General features: G+C 41.2%; 3 protein-coding genes across 3 annotated transcripts; 2 read left to right on the forward strand and 1 right to left on the reverse strand.

Annotated features, from left to right (window-relative positions):
- The first annotated feature begins 9,318 nt into the window (after positions 1–9,318).
- On the forward strand, positions 9,319–11,141 carry LOC121752257 (ectonucleotide pyrophosphatase/phosphodiesterase family member 3-like). The gene has a single exon (XM_042147232.1). It carries the CDS (start codon positions 9,414–9,416, stop codon positions 10,845–10,847), a length of 1,434 nt encoding a protein of 477 aa, XP_042003166.1. The 5' UTR covers positions 9,319–9,413; the 3' UTR covers positions 10,848–11,141.
- Positions 11,142–14,807: 3,666 nt separating this feature from the next.
- LOC121753033 (60S ribosomal protein L18-2-like) lies at positions 14,808–17,253 on the forward strand. The gene is made up of 5 exons (XM_042148176.1): positions 14,808–14,908; positions 14,985–15,074; positions 15,146–15,274; positions 15,883–16,065; positions 16,934–17,253. The coding sequence occupies exons 1-5, from the start codon at positions 14,906–14,908 to the stop codon at positions 17,090–17,092; spliced, it is 564 nt and encodes a 187-aa protein (XP_042004110.1). The 5' UTR covers positions 14,808–14,905; the 3' UTR covers positions 17,093–17,253.
- Positions 17,254–17,354: 101 nt separating this feature from the next.
- LOC121750089 (tetraspanin-2-like) lies at positions 17,355–19,486 on the reverse strand. The gene is made up of 2 exons (XM_042144546.1): positions 18,912–19,486; positions 17,355–17,799 (listed from the first exon to the last, which is right to left on the reverse strand). The coding sequence occupies exons 1-2, from the start codon at positions 19,398–19,400 to the stop codon at positions 17,488–17,490; spliced, it is 801 nt and encodes a 266-aa protein (XP_042000480.1). The 5' UTR covers positions 19,401–19,486; the 3' UTR covers positions 17,355–17,487.
- Between the last annotated feature and the right edge of the window lie 867 nt (positions 19,487–20,353).

A 20,353-nucleotide genomic window follows, 5' to 3' on the forward strand; every position in this document is an offset into this window, starting at 1 on the left:
CCGTTCTGCTGGGGCGTGCCCGGCGCAGTCAATTGGGATTGGATTCCCGACTCCAATAAGTAGTCCAAAAACTCGGCACTGAGGTATTCGCCACCACGATCAGATCGCAGGCATTTGATACTCTTACCATGATGCCTTTCCACTTGAGCCTTAAATTCTTTGAATTTGCTAAAGGACTCTGACTTGTGGGTCATCAAATAGACGTATCCAATTTTCGAGAAGTCATCAATGAATGTGATGAAGTATCGAAAACCACCTCTTGCTTCAGTAGACATTGGTCCACACACATCGGAATGAATGAGCTCAAGTACTTCCTTGACCCTATTGCCCTTAGCCTGAAAAGGCCTTTTGGTCATCTTGCCTTCTAAGCATGACTCACACTTATGAAAAGGTTCCTCCTCTAGACCTTTAATAAGATCTTGTTGAACAAGAGAATGGATCCTCCTTTCATTTGCATGACCAAGTCTAAGGTGCCATAAGTACGTTTCGTTTATTGAACTTGAAGGTTCTTTTCGTTTCTTTAAAATTTTCGATGTTGTATTGAGTTCTGATTTGCGATTATTAAACTGTGTAGATGTGATTGTGTACAGATTGTTTTCCATGATACCACGATAGATATAAGAGCCCTTTCTTAATAACGCAGTTGTCATTAAAAGAAATCGAATATCCATCAAAAACTAATTTAGAAACTGAAATTAAATTTCTTCTAAAAGAAGGTATCAACAAAACATTCTTCAAAATAAAAAATCTATCACTACTAAAATGCAAATAAACGTCTCCCACTGCAACGGCCGCCACTTTTGTAGCGTCGTCCAGCTGGACTTCGATCTCACGATCACATAGCCGTCTTGTCACCGGCATTAAGTCAGGATCAAAATAAATATGATCAGTAGCTCATGTGTCAATAACCCAAGTGCAAGTAGACTTCGAAGCCAAACATGACTCGACTACTAAAGCTTGGTGCATACCTGTAGCCTTGCCCTTTTTAGGACAGTCTGGCTTCCAATGCCTCTTTTCTCCACACTTGAAACACTTCCCTGTGGGCTTCTTGTTTGTCCTCTTCTTTTTCTTTCCCTTAGCTATCTTGGCTGGTCCTGAGTTCGGTGCCTGCCTTTTTCCTGCACTAGGCTTGGAGCCAGAGGAACGAGACGCCGAAGTCATCATGGCCACCTTAGCCTGAATCATAAGATCCTCTGCCGACTGAAGTTCAGTCAACAGCTCGGCCAAGGTGTAGATCCTTTTGTTCATCTCGAAGTTGAGTTTGAACTGCTGGAAGCTAGGGGGAAGACTCTGAAGAATAATGGTCACTTGGGACTCGGGATCGATCGTCCCTCCCAAGACCTCAATCTGGTTGAGGTGGCCCATCATCTCGAGGACATGGTCCCTCACAGACGAGCCTTCCTTCATAGTCTTCGACATGATACTCCGAAAGGCTTGAGACTTAGCCGTTCCATTCTGAGTACCAAAAAGATTCTTGAGATTCTGCATGATCTCGGCGGCAGTTTCCATGGCTGAATGCTGATGCTTGAGTACTGATCACATAGATGCCAACATATAGCACTTAGCCATCTCATTCGCCTTATGCCACCGTCTGTGTGCATCTCGGACTCCTGCCGCTGCGTTGGCTGGCGGCACTGGAGGTCGCGGGGTTGCGAGCACAAAGTTGTACTCTTCTGCTGTAAGAACGATGTCCAAATTTTGCTTCCATTCTATGTAATTTTAGCCCTCGAGTTTGTTTTCTTTAAGTATTGCAGAAAGAGGATTGAACGACATATTGACGATTTGATTTGCACTGCAAAACAGAATATTTACCATTTGTCATAAACTTATGTAAGAAGTTTGATTAGATTAACCATAAAACTTTTCAAAATCTTACAACAGTAAAATTAAAATTTTGTATCCTCCAGAGGAGGTCAATACGCATTAAAATCTTACAATTTTACTGGTCACAATCATCGACGAATAGTCCAGAGACCACAAGTGTGGCATGGCCACCTAATGTTGCCTAAGCAAGACCACCGAATCTAGCATTACAGAATCTCATTTCTACAACACACTCCCATAACAATGCTCATGCGCTGCTAACAAGATCAAGCTATCCCATAAATTCTATGTGAACTTCTGAATCTCGTAGTTTCTTAGGATTATTGTCCCCACAGTGCAGGTGGCGATAATATTGGAAACCACATTCTAGTTCATACTATTTATATTTGAGAAGTCCGCCTTATGAACTCGCTATTTCTTATGATTATTGTCCTCACAGTGCAGGTGGCGATAATATTGGAAACAACTTCATAAATTACAGACCAATTGCTGGAGACCATATACAAACGTTGAGTTCGTAATTACAGCCTAGATATTTTTGGGTTATCGTTTTTATTCAATTATCCTTAGCCTTGAGGCAGATTAAGGCTTAATTAAATTCTGTTGGTATTTAATATGCTGGATAATTAAATCTTTTATACATAGTTGGCGTCTTCCATTAAGAAAATAATGTTCTAGTATTTAATTCTTATTCATGTCTACTATAAGATAAATCTAAAATAATTAAATTATTTAATTCTTAATAAGACATGAAAAATTAAATTCAAATTATTTCCATGTTATTTCCATGTTCATTGATTAGGAAAAGAAGATTTATTATTTAATGTATTCATACATATCTATCCTTATTAGGATCTTAGATATATAAATATTAGGAAACTATTAAATTATTCTCATCCATATCATCTAGGAATCAAAATAATATTATTTATTTTCATAGATATAGAAAATAATAAAAATATTCCTAAAATCTAGATTAATATTAGGAAACTATTAAATTATTCTCATCAATATCATCTAGGAATAAAATAATATTATTTATTTCCATAGATATAGATAATAATAAAAATATTCCTAAAATTTAGGTAAATCTTCCAAAAAGATTTTATTTCCATTAAATAATAATATTTTAATGATATCTTTTAATAAAATTATTAAATAATCATTAAAATAATCCTTTATCGTTATCTCATCGCACGAGGTTCGCACGAACGATGAACGACGAAAATCTGACGAATTCGTCGTCGGATCTCGACGCATGAAGCGTCTCGGCCGTGGCACGCAGGTGGCGCGCCGGTGTCTCGGCCGCTTGGCTCGTCGGGTGTCGCATCCTCTCGGCCAGGTGCGCCCCGCCCGTCTAGGCGCGTTGATCAGTCGGGTGTCGACGCTTCTCGGCTAGGCGCGCACGCGGCGGCGCGCGCCTTTCGGCCAGCGTCTCGACGCCCATCTCGGCCATCCGAGCCGTTGAGGTGGGGCGAGCTGTCGGCCAGTGGCGCGTACCGTGGCGGGCCCGCTCCCGGCCAGCTCCGACTACCCTTCCTTCCGCCTAGGGTTCCAGCTCTCGGCGCCTGGTGTCTCGGTGGTTCTCGGACGAACCACCACTCCGTGCCAGCCTTCACGTCGGCCTTGGTGCAGGGGCCGCCTCGGAGTTGCGGTCTCGGCCGGCGTCGCGCTCGGGCCCACGCTCGACTGCGCGTCGCCCTGTGATCGTGATCCCTCGGCTCCCACTCAATCGACAACCCTATTTCACGATCGCGCGTGGGGCAATCCGTCTCGGCGCGAGCGCCGACGGATCCCACGTCTCGTACGATCGAGTAATTCAAGTTCTTTGATTCGATAGTTCTTGAGTTGATCATGCATAATAAATTAAACAAAACACCAAGAACATGCTTCGCAATCAAATAATACATGCATACATGAATTTCGCGAAATTTAAATCCAAATAATCAGAGCCAAAACCTGGCTCTGATACCAATTGAAGGGGTTGGCAGTGGAAGCGTGCATAAAATCCGATCACATGAATTTGATCTATTTAGCAGATTATTTAGACAAATTCTATTCGCGCAATTATCACATGTATCATGCTCGTAACTTGAATTTAAATCATGCTTTAGAACAAATAAATCCTAAAACATGCATACTACGAAGTCAACCAATTTACCTTGTTGATTCTCCAAAGAATCGAAGATGGCTTGCGTCTTCTCCACGTGAAGATCTTCAGAACTCAACCTCAGATCTTCTGTCTGGTGTCCCGGACTGTATACTGATATTTGTGTGGGCAAATCTCACAAGAATACTAGGACTCGAATAACGAAGATAGAACTCTACTCACGGAAGAAGCAATTTTGGACCTCTCTCTATCAAAAGGGAGGGGACGAAAATTTTAATGAGAATAAGTGTATTTTCTGTCTCATTTATTCTCCTATTTATATTAAGACACATATTGGGCCCAGGGATCTAAGAAAGAATTTGGACATGACCTCACCCAATTAGCTTTTTACTAATTAAATTGAACCCACAATTTAATACTAGCTTATATTGAAATATTTCAAGCAGCCACTATAGAAGTAATATTGCACTGCCTTTCCAAATCTGAAATTACAAGTGTTCCGGGTTTCCTTTAATTTGTTTAATTCATTTCCCGCGCTTAAGAGAGAAACATCCATTAATTAATTAATGTCTGCTACGGACTTAATTAATTAACATATTTTAATCTCCAAGAGTGGACTTAGCAAGAAACTCTTATTTATTATTCATAGAGTAATCAAACTCCAACTAGCTAGATTTAGAATAATAAAACCTTGTTTCGAGCTCCTCTTGTGGATGTTATCAAACGAGACTCTCCTCGCGCGCAATTCAATATAATAGCAATCCTAGCACCGCCAGATAATGATCACCACTACCCAATATACCTGGATCGTTGGGTGACGAAAAACCCGCACCTTTGGTAAGTCAAAGTAGTAGATACTCAATATCGTACGCTCAATGCTAACGTACATTGATTAAGAAATTAATTATCAAGACCTCGTCTTTCAGTAGATAGCATAAAGACTCATCTTGCTGTTAGATCAATTCAGTGCTATACCACACCAACGTCATCATATTTCAATAAGGCTTAGAAATAATCGGACTGACATTGCAACCTTTCACAATAGGTAGTCTATGCCTATCTAGGTTGTGAAATTCTTATTTTTCTTTGTTCAGAACTGACCGCGTACCTTAAATTGAGCGCAGCCCACAACCGGTCTACTAAAACAAAGACTTAGACTTTGTTATGTTGACTTATACATTTAAATATGCATTAAACATCCATTAAATGTAGAACATAACAACATTACGACAAAAATAATCTGTTGCATTCATTGTAAAATAATTATTAGAGTTTTACAGTATTCAATCACTCGAAAGGTGATTTCTAGTATACAAACCCTAACACAAGCTTCCCCAGTCGCCGAACGCGTTGAGATCCCACCCGCCGGAGCCGCCACCGCCGAAGTTTCCATCGCCGGACATTTTGTGATGAGATGTTAGATGAAAATTGGAGAGGAAATGGAGATGATTTAGGAAGAATAGATGTGTAGTTGTGTGTGAAATGAGAATGAATTAGAAGTATTTATATAGTAAAAAAATAAAAAATAAATAAATAAAGGAAAAAAGGTTATTAATGGTAATATTACCGTTTCACATTTTTTATTTTTATTTATTTTTATTTAATTCGAATTTTAAAAAAAAATGAACTATTGCGTCAGCGTGATGATGCCCACTCGCGGGACGGCGAGCAGGCGCCACGCATGGCCTGGGAGCGCGCCACGTCGCCTCGGCATGTGGCAAGCCATCTCGCATTTTGTCACGGCGGAACGGGATGGGTGACGGGCTGGGGACGAGACGGGGCGCGGCAACGCGTCACGCCGCCATCTCGTCCCTGAGTGACGGGATACGGGCCACCCGCGTGACGCGTTGCGGGTGGCCTTATACCTTTCCAAATACCTCTACTCCAACAACTTTAATTTTACTTTTCATATTCCCTCCGTCCACCAAATAACTTCCCATTTAATTTTTTTACTACTTTTGGTAATCGACCCCACATTCCACTAATTTTATTTCACTCATATTTTATTATAGAACTAATATATAAAAGTAGAACCTACCTTCCACTAACTTTTTCAACCAACTTTCTACTAGTACATTTATTAAAATCCGTACCACATCAAAACTCCCCTTGTATTGGTGGACCGAGGAAGTATTCAATTTTTTTTATTTTTTTTAATCACCATTCCTTTTAGTTTATAAAATTAATTAATACTATAAATAATAAAATCAATATATTAAAAATCATACTCCCTCCGTCCACAAAAAATAGACTAGTTTTATTATTTCGGACCTTCCACCAAAATTAGACTAAGTATAAATATGGAAAGCTTTCAACAAATAATAATCTTACACATCATTTATAATGTAAACCTCATAATCCACTAACACTCATTCCACTACATTTTTTCTCTGTTTTTTTTTTTACTTTTTCTTATCTATCTATTTTATTTTACCAATTACACATTACAATCGTGCCATTAACAACTTTATCTTTTTTTTTGGACGGAGATTGTACAGTTTGCAAGGTAAAAAATGTGGTGATATTTATAGAAAGAATTTGAAAATTACAATACAAAAAATTGTATAGTTAAATTTCCTACTCCCTCCGTCCCTAAAGAGTATGCATTATTTCCTTTTTCTTTCGTTCCCAAAGAGTATGAACATTCCAATTTTGAAAACTCTCTTCTCTCTAATAAGGTGGGACCCATTCTCCACTAACAATACTTTAAAAACTTTCTCTATCTATCTCTCTCTTACTTTACCAATAATGCATTAAAACTCATACCGAACTCAAAGTTCATACTCTTTGGGGATGGAGAGAGTATAACTTACTCCACTTGTGGCTTTTTCTCACTATAAAAGAGATGTTTCTTTTAAGCACAAGATTTAGGAAAATAATACTCCTTTCGTCTCTGAAAAGTATGAACTATTTTCTTTTTAGTCCGTCCCCGAAAAGTAGGAACTTTCTAATTTTGGATAGTTAAACAACACATTACTCCTACACATTATTTTTTTTACAACGTATACCATTAAATTATACTACTATTAAATACTTCTTCCGTTCCATAATAGTGGAGTCATTTCCCTTTTTAATAAAGTCAACATATTTCTTCTCACTAACTTTACTCTCTCTTAATTTATTCTATCTTCATATCTCTACTTTTTTTATCATTCTCACTTTATTCTTCATTTATTTAACTCACTTAACACAAATAAATCACTTGCAGAAGAAAAAACGTATTTATTACTATAAAACGAATAGAATAGTTAAAATAGAGAAAATACAATTTTAAAAAAGTATTCTTCTCATTTCCACTCTAAATGACACATTTCATAAATTAGAAACACGATTCTTTATATTTTTTCTCACTCTTACACAAAATCACCACCAAAACAATGTTTTATATACTCTCTCCTTCCCATAAAAATATGTGTACTTTCCATTTTCGTCCGTCCCACAAAAATACGTGTATTCCATTTTTGGAAAATTATATCAATTTAATAATTTAGCCCTTGCCCATATTTTGGAAGTATAAGAGCATCCACATCCATGCTCTTGCCAACGAGCACGGATGTGGGCCCGGCCCCACTTTTTCTGTCTGCTCTTAGGCAAGAGCACAACACCCACATCCGTGCTCTTCCGCAAGGACGAGCACAAGGTTCCCACCATTCCATTATTCAACTTAAATAAAAACATTTCCACAAAATTAAAATACATTAAAAATACCCGGAATAATATTACAAATTACAAAATATTAAAAATTACATAATTAAATTCCTAAAAAATAAAAATTGCATAATTAAAATACTAAAAAATAAAAATTACATACTTAAAATCCTGAAAAATAAAAATTACATAATTAAACTCCTAAAAAATAAAAATTACGTAATTTAAGCGTAAAAATGCCCCCGGGGAAGACTAGTCATCATCCGGCAATACCCCCAACGTTCTTTGGAGACCCCGTATCATCGCCACATGATCGAAGTTGCTAGGGGGTCATATTTGACCTATCGGCCAAATTGAGTTGGGCCAAAACCCCCCACAACGAGTTGGTAGGGGGTTGAGGTGGCACATAGGGAGCGGGAGTGGGGGCGGGGGCGGATGGAGTCACGGCGCGACGGCGGTTGGCCGCCGCCTTCTTCCTTCCTTGCGGTCGGCGTTGGGAACCGCTCGGGCCGGCGTCAGGGCTACCCAAGTTAGCTCCGACAAGTTGGATAGCCACGTCTTCGGAGCCGACATCTGATACGGATACCGACCTTGACCATTTGGAGGAGCCGCTAGAGGAGGATGTTACGCCTCACCTATACTTCGGATGCGACCGCGTCTCTTGCCAAATGTTGAGGTACTTGAACGGCTTGTAATTCATGGATTGGTAGGTCGACAAGGCGGAACTGATGATGTCGACCTCGCTCCGGCCACTCCCTGCCGACCGCTCTTCCTGGAGGTAATACCCATGGAACTTTTGGATTTCTTCGTTGGCTCTGTATATGGCGTTGAGCACCATACTCTCGTTGCGCTCGATTGTTCCAGCCGACCGATTTTCATTGTACCGGCGACAGAGGAGCCACCAATAATGATCGTCGGATTGGTTCGTGTCAACCTCCGGATCTTCGGAGATTGACAAGAACGCTTTGAACAATTGCTCCATCTCCGTCGGAGCCTACGGTGTGCGGACACCGTGAGTAGGAAGAGTCGGAGTTTGGGAGGGGCCGCTCGACCTCGCTCTATGCTCTGGTGTCCACCCGTATTGCCCTTTGGGTGCATCTTGGTCGTCGATCGGGTAAGGCCGGTAGCCACCCGGAACTTTCGAACCTTGGGTTTGAGGAGGGACGAATATTCCATTTCCGGACTAGGAAACGGTTGTGAACCGAACCAATTGGTGTTCCAACCGTGGGAGCCGGGGGGTGATCGCCGTGGCCGGATATTGTTTTGTTGTAAGAGTAAGATTGAAAGAAAGATTGAGAATTGAGAATGGAAATGAGAGAATTTATATGAGAATTGTGTAGTGTGGTGTGAATTTTTGGTGTGAAAGTGGGGTATTTATAGATGAAAATGTATATTTTTGGGGGAAAAATTGAAAAAAAAATTAAAAGTGGGTAGAAAACGGATATAATTTTTTGGGAAGTGGGAAAAATATTTTTTTTATTTTTAATCGGATTTTTTAATTAAAATCTGATTTTAAAAAAAAAATTAAATTGTCGTTGGCCAATAGGAAGCTGCCACGTCGCCTGCTCGCTGGCACGGACGTGTTCAATGCATCGAGCAGCGCCGTGCCAGAGGCAAGAGCGCAGTGGCGGACAGCTCATCCGCGCCGCTAACACAGACGGACGGACGAGCTTGTGCTAGTCGATATGGATGCTCTAAACAAATGGGTAGTTATATAGTCATTTCCACTACCTACCCTTCTCTTGCCGGAGGCCATTGACCCCAACTCTTGACGATAGTAGTAGCCATCTCAACCCTCAAATCTCTTCAACAATCTGTTAATCCCACCCCAATGGCTTCCGATCACCAATCCACCCTAACCACCTCACTCCCAATCTCAACAAACGAAGACGACCTCCACTCCTCCGCCCTCCTCCCCTCTCCCGCCCCCAGGAAATCCCCCTCTTCCACACTGGCATTCATCTCCCTCGTCATCACCACCGCCGCCGCATTCTCCTTCCTCTTCTTCTCCTCCTCCAAACCCCCAAACCCCAGCCCCCATTCCACCGCCGCCCTCTCCTCCAGGCCCCTCTCCAAGCTCCACCACCCCGTCGTCCTAATCATCTCCTCCGACGGCTTCCGCTTCGGCTACCAATTCAAAACCGATCTCCCCAACATCAATCGCCTCATCCGCAACGGCACTGAAGCCGATCTCGGCCTAATTCCCGTCTTCCCAACCCTAACTTTCCCCAATCACTACTCCATCGTCACCGGCCTCTACCCTCCCTACCACGGCATCATCAACAATTACTTCACCGATCCTATCTCCGGCGACAAATTCAACATGGCCAGCCACGACCCCAAGTGGTGGCTCGGCGATCCCCTCTGGGAGACCGTCTCGAATCACGGCCTCAAAGCCTCCACCTACTTCTGGCCCGGCTCCGAGGTACGCAAGGGTTCCTGGAATTGCCCCACCAATTATTGTATGCCTTACAACGAATCCGTTCCATTTGAAGAAAGAGTTGATGCATTGCTTAGCTACTTCGATATGCCTAGTGATGAAATTCCCTCGTTTATGACGTTGTATTTCGAGGATCCTGATCACCAGGGCCACCAGTACGGCCCTGATGATGTCAGGATCACTGATGCCGTTGTTGAGATTGATGCGTTGATTGGTAGATTGATTCGCGGAATGGAGGAAAGAGGAGTTTTTCAGGATGTGAATATTATCCTGCTTGGTGATCATGGTATGGTCGGTACTTGTGACAAGAGAGTCATCGCTTTGGATGATCTTGCTGAATGGGTTAAAATCCCGAAGGAATGGGTTCAGTCTTACACTCCGGTGCTGTCAATCCGCCCCCCTCCTGGCTACTCCACGAGCGAGATTGTTGGTAAGATGAACGAGGGGTTGGGGTCGGGTAGAGTGGAGAATGGGGAGTTCTTGAGGGTTTTTCTCAAGGAGGATTTGCCTAACCGGCTGCATTACTCGGATAGTTATAGGATTCCACCTATAGTGGGATTGGTCGGGGAGGGGTTCACGGTGACGCAGACGAGATCAACAGGGCAGGAGTGCGGTGGAGCTCACGGATACGACAATGCATTCTTCTCGATGAGGACTATTTTCATTGCTCATGGGCCGCGATTTGCGAGGGGGAGGAAAGTGCCATCTTTTGAGAATGTGCAGATATATAACATGGTTACTAGAATCTTGAAAATTGATGGAGCCTCTAATAATGGTTCAGTGTCATTTGCAGACACTGTTGTTTTGCCTGCTCACTCAAACTAGCCATCAAATTTGGAGTGATGAGTGCAATTGACAAGGTAACTACACTGGTATTTGCAAGTTCAGGTAGTTATCAAGTCTTTGTTGTATGATCAAGTGGATGATGGTGTTGCTTTTTATCATATCTTCTGCACTGTATCTTCAATATTCGACTGATCTTTGTGGCCGTTTTTCATTAGAGGTTAGCTGCAAAGCTAATTTATTCCATCATGTACTAATCTGATGGAAATTAGTGTTACTTATATTGTGCATTTACTTTTCTTTTCCAATACTAGTTAAGTTGAAGTGGCGATATAATAAGCCTTGTACTTGTTGATTTTATTGATCGTTTAATACATGTATAGAATCATGGTATCATTATTTTAGTGGATAAAACTACCTAATATGGATGGAACTACAGAATGACTACCAAAACTAAAATATACAATTAAATATTTGAATGTCGATTAGGATTAAAATATACTAAGAGTATTAATATAGGGCAAGAACTAAATGCATAATTAAAGAATAAAACCTGAAGTTCACTATGTGTTTTAGTTCATAACACGGATTTGAAAACACGAAGTGAATCAAAATGTTATTATAGTGAAGGATTAGGATTTAGTTCATTCTAAGAGTGTTTAGTTCACTATAGAGACATTTAGATTATAACGTAGATTAAACCAAAACATAATTGTGTAGTGTATTTCGTGTTTCCAAAATCCACCCTATCTCTTCCTTCCATTTTTTTATTTAATGGTTGAGATTTAGTGTTATGAATTAATTATCTCATATATATATTAGGTCCTACTAAAATACTACCACTATCTTAGTGAATAAAAACAATTATCTCTCTTAATTTATTATCTCTCCACTAAACATAATAAAGATTTGTTTTTAATTTTTATACTGAAAAGAAACACCTCAATTATAATGGAACGGAGAGTAGTTGATATCACCGGATGTTAAAAAATATTGAGTTGGGATTATGTATAAATCAAGACAAGCTATGTAAGAACCATGATTATTATGTTCTTTTGTTTCAAGAAATATATTTGAATACAAATTGTTTTGAATATCAATTTGTGATCGAAAGAATAATCCCAAAACGAGGATTGTAATGTTGGTTCTTGAATATGAAACTCCAATAGATACAAAACAATCAAATTATAATCTATTATAAGTAAAGATGAGATGTATGCAAGTCTTCGGGCATCGCCAATGTCTTCCAAATTAATGGTCTTCCTACATGTAAGAGAAATAGAATAATTTATCTAAGGCATGCAATAATCTAGAAAATATCATATCCAGATTTGCAGAATCCAATCAAATCTTAAAAGTGATTTTATCAAGATTTACTTAAGAGAGTAATAAATGGATGGATTCAAAAATATCAATGCCAACAAATTTTAAGGCATTAAATGATGTCCCAGAGACGGTAAATTAAATGCTACTATTAATAATTTCTAAAGAAAAATCAAATCTTTCAAAATATTTTCTTATGTAAGTACTCTTTTCATTCATAAAAAATACAAATTGGTAAAATAAGAGAGAAGAGAAAAAAGTAAAAGAGAAGAAGTGCTAGTAGAATATGGGGTCCGTATTATTAGTAAGAGAGAAATTGTTGAAAACTTTCATTTATTAGATGTACTATATTTTTCGTGGACAACCAAAAATGACAAATGTGCTCTATTTTTCGTGGACGGAGGGAGTAAATAACATTTTAAATGATTAAAAAAATACATAGTTAAAAAAAACCATCTCAAAGCTTCACCACACGCGGCCACCCGTCTCACTCTTCAGAGTCCTCTTGGCTAGTCCCGACGACATCGGAGTCCCCAAAGGCCAGCGGTACCCCCGGTGAGGGGTTGGAGTCCCAAATCGCGCCTCATACTTTGAATGAGGCCCCCCAACATCTCCTTGTGTAAGGGGTCATCCGTCGCCTTCCACTCACGTATGACCTCGAACATGCTCATCTGTTGTTGCACGCGCGCGAGGTTGGTGAGACTGTGAAGGGGCTCGGCAATAGGAGCTGCCGATTGAATCTCCTGGGACCTGCTGGCGCCTCCCCTAGATGCCCGCATTGCCGTCTTTTGCCCAACCGGGCGACGGCGGCAAGGAACCAGTAGAGGGGTCTCTTCGGCATTGTCAGGGAGGTCGTGGGAACCGGCACTGCTGCTGTACTCGCCGGAGATGTTGAGCTTCGTCCGCTTCGGCCAGCCAGTGGCAACACCAGCACGAAACTTGGCGGAATCCATCAGCACCACATAAGCGTCCCAGTATTTAAACACACTGAATTACCGGTCCAGGGTACTGCTGCAGCGACAACCTCTTCACATCCTTCATGGTCTGGCCGCTGGTTAGCAAGTGGGAGTTGTTCTCGTAGATGCCGACAAATCGGGAGATCGCCCTCCTTACTTGCTCCCATTGCTTCCGGCACTGCTCAGGCTCGTGAGACTTTCCGACCGCCAGCTTGAATGTCGTGTAGGCGTCTGCAATGCGAGCCCACATCCCGATGATGTGCTATTGCTTCCCACAATGGGATCATCAACAACACCGATCCAAGCCTTGGACAGAGCCAAACACTCCTCCTCACTCCAGATGGTCCTCAGTCACCCACAGGCCTCCTCCGCGCCCCCCGCCACCCCCTTGCCCTAGCCCTTGCCTTTGCCCTTGCCGTTCTTTTTCGACTTCCATGCCAAAGCACCCCGACGCCCCGCCGCCGGTGGACTCTTAGTGGGAGGCTCCCTAATCGGAGATAGACCCAACTCCTCCAGTGAGAAAGTCTCAAGGCCGATGAACTGAGTCTCCAATAGAGTACAGGCCTTGGAACCACCTGTCATAAAATCCAGAGAGGGTAGATAGACATTGTCCCCAGACGATTGGGAGACCCCCACTCTACTACCCCCCGCAGCGGCAAGCATGTCCTGCATCACCCCACTCCCCATTTGGGGCATCATCCCCGCCATTCTTGCCATTTGGGGCACCATTCCCGCCATCCCGACACCTATTTGGGGCATCACTGCGCCCATCATCCTGCCAGCCATCGTCGTCATCGCGGCATTCATGTCCGTCATTTGGGGCATCATCCCCGCCATTTGGGGCATCCCGACCCAAGGGTGTAGTACCCGGGCATCATCCCCGCCATTTGGGGCATCATCGCCGGCATTTGGGGCACCCCAACCATCCCGGCAGCGTTCCCTCTCGTTCCAGCCACGTATCCTCCACTTCCAATGGAAACGTCGTCGTCTGTGATTCGCTCGTGGCGGAAGAGTCACTGTCGTGATCCATTTATCTTCAATAAAAATGAGAGTAGATAGAGAGAAACTCATTAAAACAAGTGGTACAAATGAAATGAAGTGCAACGAGTCGTATATATAGAGTTAAAAAAATGCGGATGTCCGTGCACTCGTCCGTCGCCTGACCACAACAGCGGACGAGCACACAGACAACGGGATGGACGAGCGCCTTTTAAGACGGATGACCTCTCGTCCGCCCCAGACGTCCGTGAGGCGCTAGGCAGTTGCAATATCGGACGTCTGCGACGGACGAGCCGCTAGACGGTCGCACTTCTGCCGGGACATGCGCTATTGCGGATGCTCTTAGCATTTTAACTGTGATAATAGTAAGCTTCCATAATTATTGAGAGGGTACTACTCGATACTCCGTCTGTTTAAAAAAATCAATAAATTTGTAAATGACACGAGTTTTATTGTGCAATCAATAAAATAAGAAAGATACTAAAAAGAGTAAGAGAGAAACTAAAAATATAATGGAAGTAATATTAGTGGATTGTGGAGTTCATGTTAATAGTACGTTGTTAAAACTTTTTATATTTGGAGTTAATTTAATATTGGGAATGATTCAAAATGGTAAAATTAGTTATTTTTTATTTAGATGAGAGAATATTTGTCACCAAAAAAGAAGTTCCAAAGTTTGGGCTACCTCCCCAAATTTGTGTGCTTAATTGGGCCTATTCTGCTCTGAATAGTAGTTCGATTAACCCTAATTCATTGGATCCCAAATAAATACAACTAATCCCTAAATTAATCAAATTCCCAGCAGCTGCGGCGGAAGTAGCCATGGTACGCCGCCGATCTTCGTTTACCCGTGATTCCTCGAAATCAGTTTTCTCTAATTGTTTGATTGTCTCGTGTCTAGGGTATTGATTTGGAAGCCGGAGGCAAGTGCAAGAAGACCAAGCGCACCGCGCCTAAATCCAATGACATTTACCTTAAGCTGCTCGTCAAGGTTCATCTCTCTTCCCCTCTCCTCAAAATCACCGAATTATCAATCTCACTTCCAATTTTTGAATGTGATAGCTTTACCGGTTTCTCGTGAGGAGGACTGCGAGCCGGTTTAATGCGGTGATTTTGAAGCGTTTGATCATGAGCAGGGTCAACAAAGCGCCGCTTTCGCTCTCCCGGCTCACGCAGCTTATGAAGACCAAGGTAGTAGCTTTTTTATTACCTTCTAATTTGTTTAGATTTTCATGTTAGCTTAATATTTACTGTAATTAGGAGATTGAATTAATGGAAAATTTGCATTTTTGCTTATGTAGCTTCGGTTATGTTCCGTTTCCTTAATAAAATAGTACCAGAATATAATTATGATTAAGTTGTGAGATTATTTTAGTCAGAGGAGGTTGGCTATGACTAATTATCACTAGATTAGCTATCTAGTTGAGTTGTGACATTCAATCTCATGAACCAAACATATTAATATTTAATCCCGAGATACAATCATGCAAACCGAACAGCTCTTTAATGCTGTTTAGTCTTACATTATTGAATCAATTGGGTTTGTATTGTTCAAAAGATGTGTAATGCATTTTTTAGGTTGTAGGATTGAAACTGAATCATTGTGCAGTAAGGGGAGATTAATGTTGTTTGGCATTGCTGAATATTTGAACTTCATTCATATATGCAGTATGGTATCCTATGTTGGTTGTTTAATTGTAGGGGGCTGGCCATAATAACAATTTCAACCATGTATCTTGTCCTTTGTAGTTTGTGTATAATTAATGGTTTAGTGTTTTTGAAATTTTTTTTATTGGTAGGAGGACAAGATTGCTGTTGTTGTAGGGCCTGTCACCGATGATATCCGGGTGCATGACATCCCTGCCATGAAGGTAACTGCCCTGAGGTTCACAGAAAGAGCAAGGGCTAGGATTGAGAAGGCTGGCGGAGAATGCTTGACTTTTGACCAGCTTGCTCTCAGAGCTCCTCTTGGGCAAAACACGGTACTTAATTCTTGTATTTTGAATATCTGTTGAATATGTTGAAGGAAGTTAACTCATTTCTGCTATGCTGCTTGTGTATATAACTTGAGAAATGGATAGGATGTTGTTTCTATCTCTTTGAACCACGAGTTTGATTTTAGATTTATACAACTACTGTAACCAAAAAAATTCAAATGTTGTTTTGAAAGGTATTGTGAGCTCCTCCTGGCTTTTAATATCATAATTTTAACACCTAGTATGAAAAGACTACTTCAGTTCTAATGATGAAGCAGTGGAACCTAATGTGTTAGGAGTAAAGGCTGAATTCCAACTCAATCAATAGAACACTTATTAAGGAAATAAGATCTCAATTTATTGATAAAAAGGACAGAAAGAAAGAAGCAAATAGAATAACAATCCTCACGAAGGAGGCCACGATAATCCTCCGCAGAGGCCTACGGCTACCGCCGTCCTATTTCTGATCTCTCCAAAAGATACGCTGCTCTCATTCTTAAGTTCTATTTATAATAATCTATAACCCTAATATATTAAACCAGAGCCTAACTAATTAATAATTAAGAGTAAAGCGTTAATCTCCTTCTCTATCATTCTGCCGCTGCTTTCTCTAACCCGTTAATCTCATTCTCTATCATTATGCCGCTGCCCACCAAATCCTCCACATCAGCTGGCCCAGCTACTTCCCCATTTCCACTCCTCCAATCCGTATCATAATGTGTCATATATATCTTGATTCTTGAGTTTCCTTGCAGGGAAAAGGTAGTTCTCATGCTCTTTATAGATTAATTCGCATTTCAAATGTTGATAGTGTCTTTTTTTTCTAGTGCGACTCTGAAAGTAAAATCGACAATACTATGCTTGTGCATTGCAGGTACTACTGAGAGGTTCTCCTAAAGCTCGTGAAGCTGTGAAGCACTTCGGTCCAGCTCCGGGTGTGCCACACAGCCACACTAAGCCTTATGTGCGAGCCAAGGGAAGGAAGTTTGAGAGAGCAAGAGGAAAAAGAAACAGCAGGGGATTCAGGGTTTGAGAAAATTATTTTATTATCATAGCAAATTTTTCTTTGGTTGAGAGTGAGATTTTGGCCTTGCCCTTTTAGTTTCTTTGGTTCAAATGTTTGACGATACAATTACCCTTTGATTATACTCTCTATATTTTACTAGTGACATGACATCTGATTTTGCTTGCTTAGTTTTTTTCAAATTTCGCCTAAGTAGGTTTGTCAGTCGTTTTTGTTGTCCATTTCGGTCTCTTAGTTTAGCTGGGCAGTGTATATAGAAAGACCACACTCGTCAAAGACAACCCAATCACAGTCATTATGATTTATGAAACATAAGATAACAAAATTTAATAAAATTGGTAAAGTAGAATAGAGATAACAAAATTTAATACTCCATCAGTTTCATTAAAACATGATAAAAGAAATCAAGTCCATCCCCGCTTGTATCTGGCGAAGAGTTCCTCCGTTTGAGCATTCTTGTAAGCGCTGCAAGCGATGAGATACACCCATATCAGAACCACCACCGTGACGATGAGTATGACATTCGCCTTCCTCCACTCGTGCCTTAGGTTCCCCAACAGCCCGGCCTTGCACGAATCGCAGTTATAGCACAACTGGCTTGGGTCGTTGCTCCACTTGCCACAGTCCGCATCTGCTGCCACGTTGCCTGCCCCATTCCACGTCGTAGCCCCGGCGTACTGAAACCCGCATATCATTGGCGGCTTGCAGCATCCGGCCTTGGAATTAAGAACATGAATGTTTGTTGGTTTTAGTGGAAATGAATTAAGGGACCTACACCTACTAACATTAGGTAAAAGATTGATGGGGTGATTTTAAGTTATAATCAAGTCTCTAGACAAATTTCAATCAACACATGACATTGTATCAAGATAAGGGTCCACAAAAATTATTTAATTTGAGGGTCTATAAAAAAGTTTCATGCTTGAATTCTCCTCTCAACTAATTACAGAGTGTCACCGCAATAATGAAATGCGGTCCAGAAAATCAAACCATAAAAAAGACAATAATGCACTCATAAATCACCTAGTGATGGTAGAATAATACGGACTCCGTCCAAAAAAAAATAGACAAAGTTATAAATAATAAAGATTTGCGCAATTAGTAAAGTGAGAGAGGAGGGAAAAAGTGATAAAAGTAGTTTCAGTGAATTATGAGCTTCCACATTTAGAATGACGTGATTAGTAGTATTTGTTTAAAACTTTTCATATAATGAATTGATCTAATTAGTCTCTTTTTTTGTGAATGGAGGTACTCCCTACGTCTCACCGAAAATGGTCCACTTTCCATTTTACTTTGTTCCACCCAAGATGACTTATTATTAAAAATAAAAATAATTTATTTGTAGTTTATTTCATCTTACTCTTTCCGTCCGACATTAGAAATCCTGGTTTACCATTTTATTCCGTCTTCCATTAGAAGTCTCAGTTCACTTTTACTATAAAAGATAGAAGTCTCAGTTCACTTTTCGTATAAAAGATAGGTAGACCTAACTTTCCAATAACCTATTTCATTCACATTCTATTGTAAAACTATGGATCCGGAGTTCCACTATCTTTCCTCACCTCATGTACTTTTCTTTATGCTCCATTTTTCAAAACTCACGGCGAATTCAAATGAAACTCTTAATAGTGGACGAAGAAAATACTTTATACACTCTATCAAACACATAAAATAAAACTGCATAAAAATCACAGTGCAAGCATCTTCTTTGGCAAGGGGAGTAGTATAACTAATTGAGATGGGAATAAAATAAGAAATTAAACAGTGGAAAAGCAAAAGGCAGTAAAAAATATTCGGTGAAAAAGCGAAAGGGGGTTTGATGATCTACCTGAATAGGAGAGAGATGCGCGGCGAAGAAATCAGCGGCGGAGACGTAATTTTGAGAGCAGATTTGCGACTCCGCCAAACAGGCCCTAATCCGGGGCCAATTATCATCGCCGGTGACGTGGTCGCGGAGCCAGCCCGAGAAGCCGCCAAGGCGGTACTCGCGGAAGGCGGCGCCGGGGACGGGGTAGGCCCCGCCCGGGCGAGTGACGACGAAGGCGAGGACGAGGAGGACGAGGAGGAGGAGGATAAGGATGAACATGGAGACGAGGTAGAGGCCGAGGAGGCCTTCCTTCTTCCAGTAGGCGCCGACGAAGCCGGCGAGGGCGACGAGGAGGAAGGCCATTCCGAGGAAGACGAGGGGCCAGCGGAGCCACCGGATGCACTCGTTGTCGGGTTTCGAGGCCAGCCAAATGCCCGCGGCGATGATCGGGATGGAGCACATCAGGGCGATGAAGTTCAGCAACGCGGTGATGTTGTTGCTCACGGCCATTGCCTTGATTTTCACTTTTTGAGAGATAAGAGTGTGAGAAAATTGGGGAAGTGTGTTGGAAGTTGGTAAATGGTTAAGTTGAAGACTATTTGATGATATGGCAAGTGAATGTCAAACGTGTCCGTCTCAAAGCTTAAGGCATCATTAACCCAGACCCAGTTTCAGGCCCCAAATCCCCTCCACGTCATTATTCCTCTATAGTTGCAGTCCAGACCTCAACCGCTCTAACCCTGCAGGCCACAACCCGGGCTGCAACTAATAAATGACATTATTTACAACTTCAACCTATTTTAAACGTACAATAAAAAATACCGGAAATTTATAACACGAAAAAGTTAATTTCCATCGAAGATTGAAAATTACAACATAGAAATTTTAAAACACAAAATAAAAACCATAAAAAATATAAAACGTTAATGCTAGAAAAACACAAATTTTTAAAATTTTAAAATTTTAAAATAAAAACAATAAAAAACACAAATTTTAAAATAAAAACCATAAAAAACACAAATTTTAAAAATTTTGAATTTTAAAAAATAATTAAAAATTGAGTTGCGGCCCCGCCCGAACTTGAAATAACCCTGGGCCGAGCCGCGTTGCGTCCCGTCCCGAACCACCTAACGCGTGCCCGTGCCGGACCCCGTGACTGTCCTCAGGCCGCAAATGCGGCCCCAGGACCGGCCCAGGCCGCAACTCCCCTCCATCCAACGCGCAGGTCGGGCCGGGCTAGGACTCGCGCCCGACACATGGCATTAACGATGCTCTAAGTTACCAATCTTTCGAAAACAATCATGGACAATAATTTGTTTAAATTCTCCTATCCCTATCTCCGTCTTTAAAAAATATAAATTTTTGAAATAGGATAAATTTTAATGCATATTATATTAAGTAAAGTAAATAAAGTTAATAAAGTTATAAACAAAATAAAGTAAGAAAGATTAAGAGAAAAAATA

This window comes from Salvia splendens, chromosome 10 (assembly GCF_004379255.2).
Source record: "Salvia splendens isolate huo1 chromosome 10, SspV2, whole genome shotgun sequence".
NCBI classification, from domain to species: Eukaryota; Viridiplantae; Streptophyta; class Magnoliopsida; order Lamiales; family Lamiaceae; genus Salvia; species Salvia splendens.

Bases quoted from the DNA above. Each gene is read 5' to 3' on its own strand.
- LOC121752257 (XM_042147232.1), top strand. From the start codon at position 9,414: ATGGCTTCCGATCACCAATCCACCCTAACCACCTCACTCCCAATCTCA.
- LOC121753033 (XM_042148176.1), top strand. The intron at 15,275-15,882 runs GTAGTAGCTTTT...TTTTATTGGTAG, and splicing joins CGCAGCTTATGAAGACCAAG to GAGGACAAGATTGCTGTTGT. The intron at 16,066-16,933 runs GTACTTAATTCT...TGTGCATTGCAG, and splicing joins CTCCTCTTGGGCAAAACACG to GTACTACTGAGAGGTTCTCC.
- LOC121750089 (XM_042144546.1), bottom strand. From the start codon at position 19,400: ATGGCCGTGAGCAACAACATCACCGCGTTGCTGAACTTCATCGCCCTG. The intron at 17,800-18,911 runs GTAGATCATCAA...CTTAATTCCAAG, and splicing joins CGCATCTCTCTCCTATTCAG to GCCGGATGCTGCAAGCCGCC.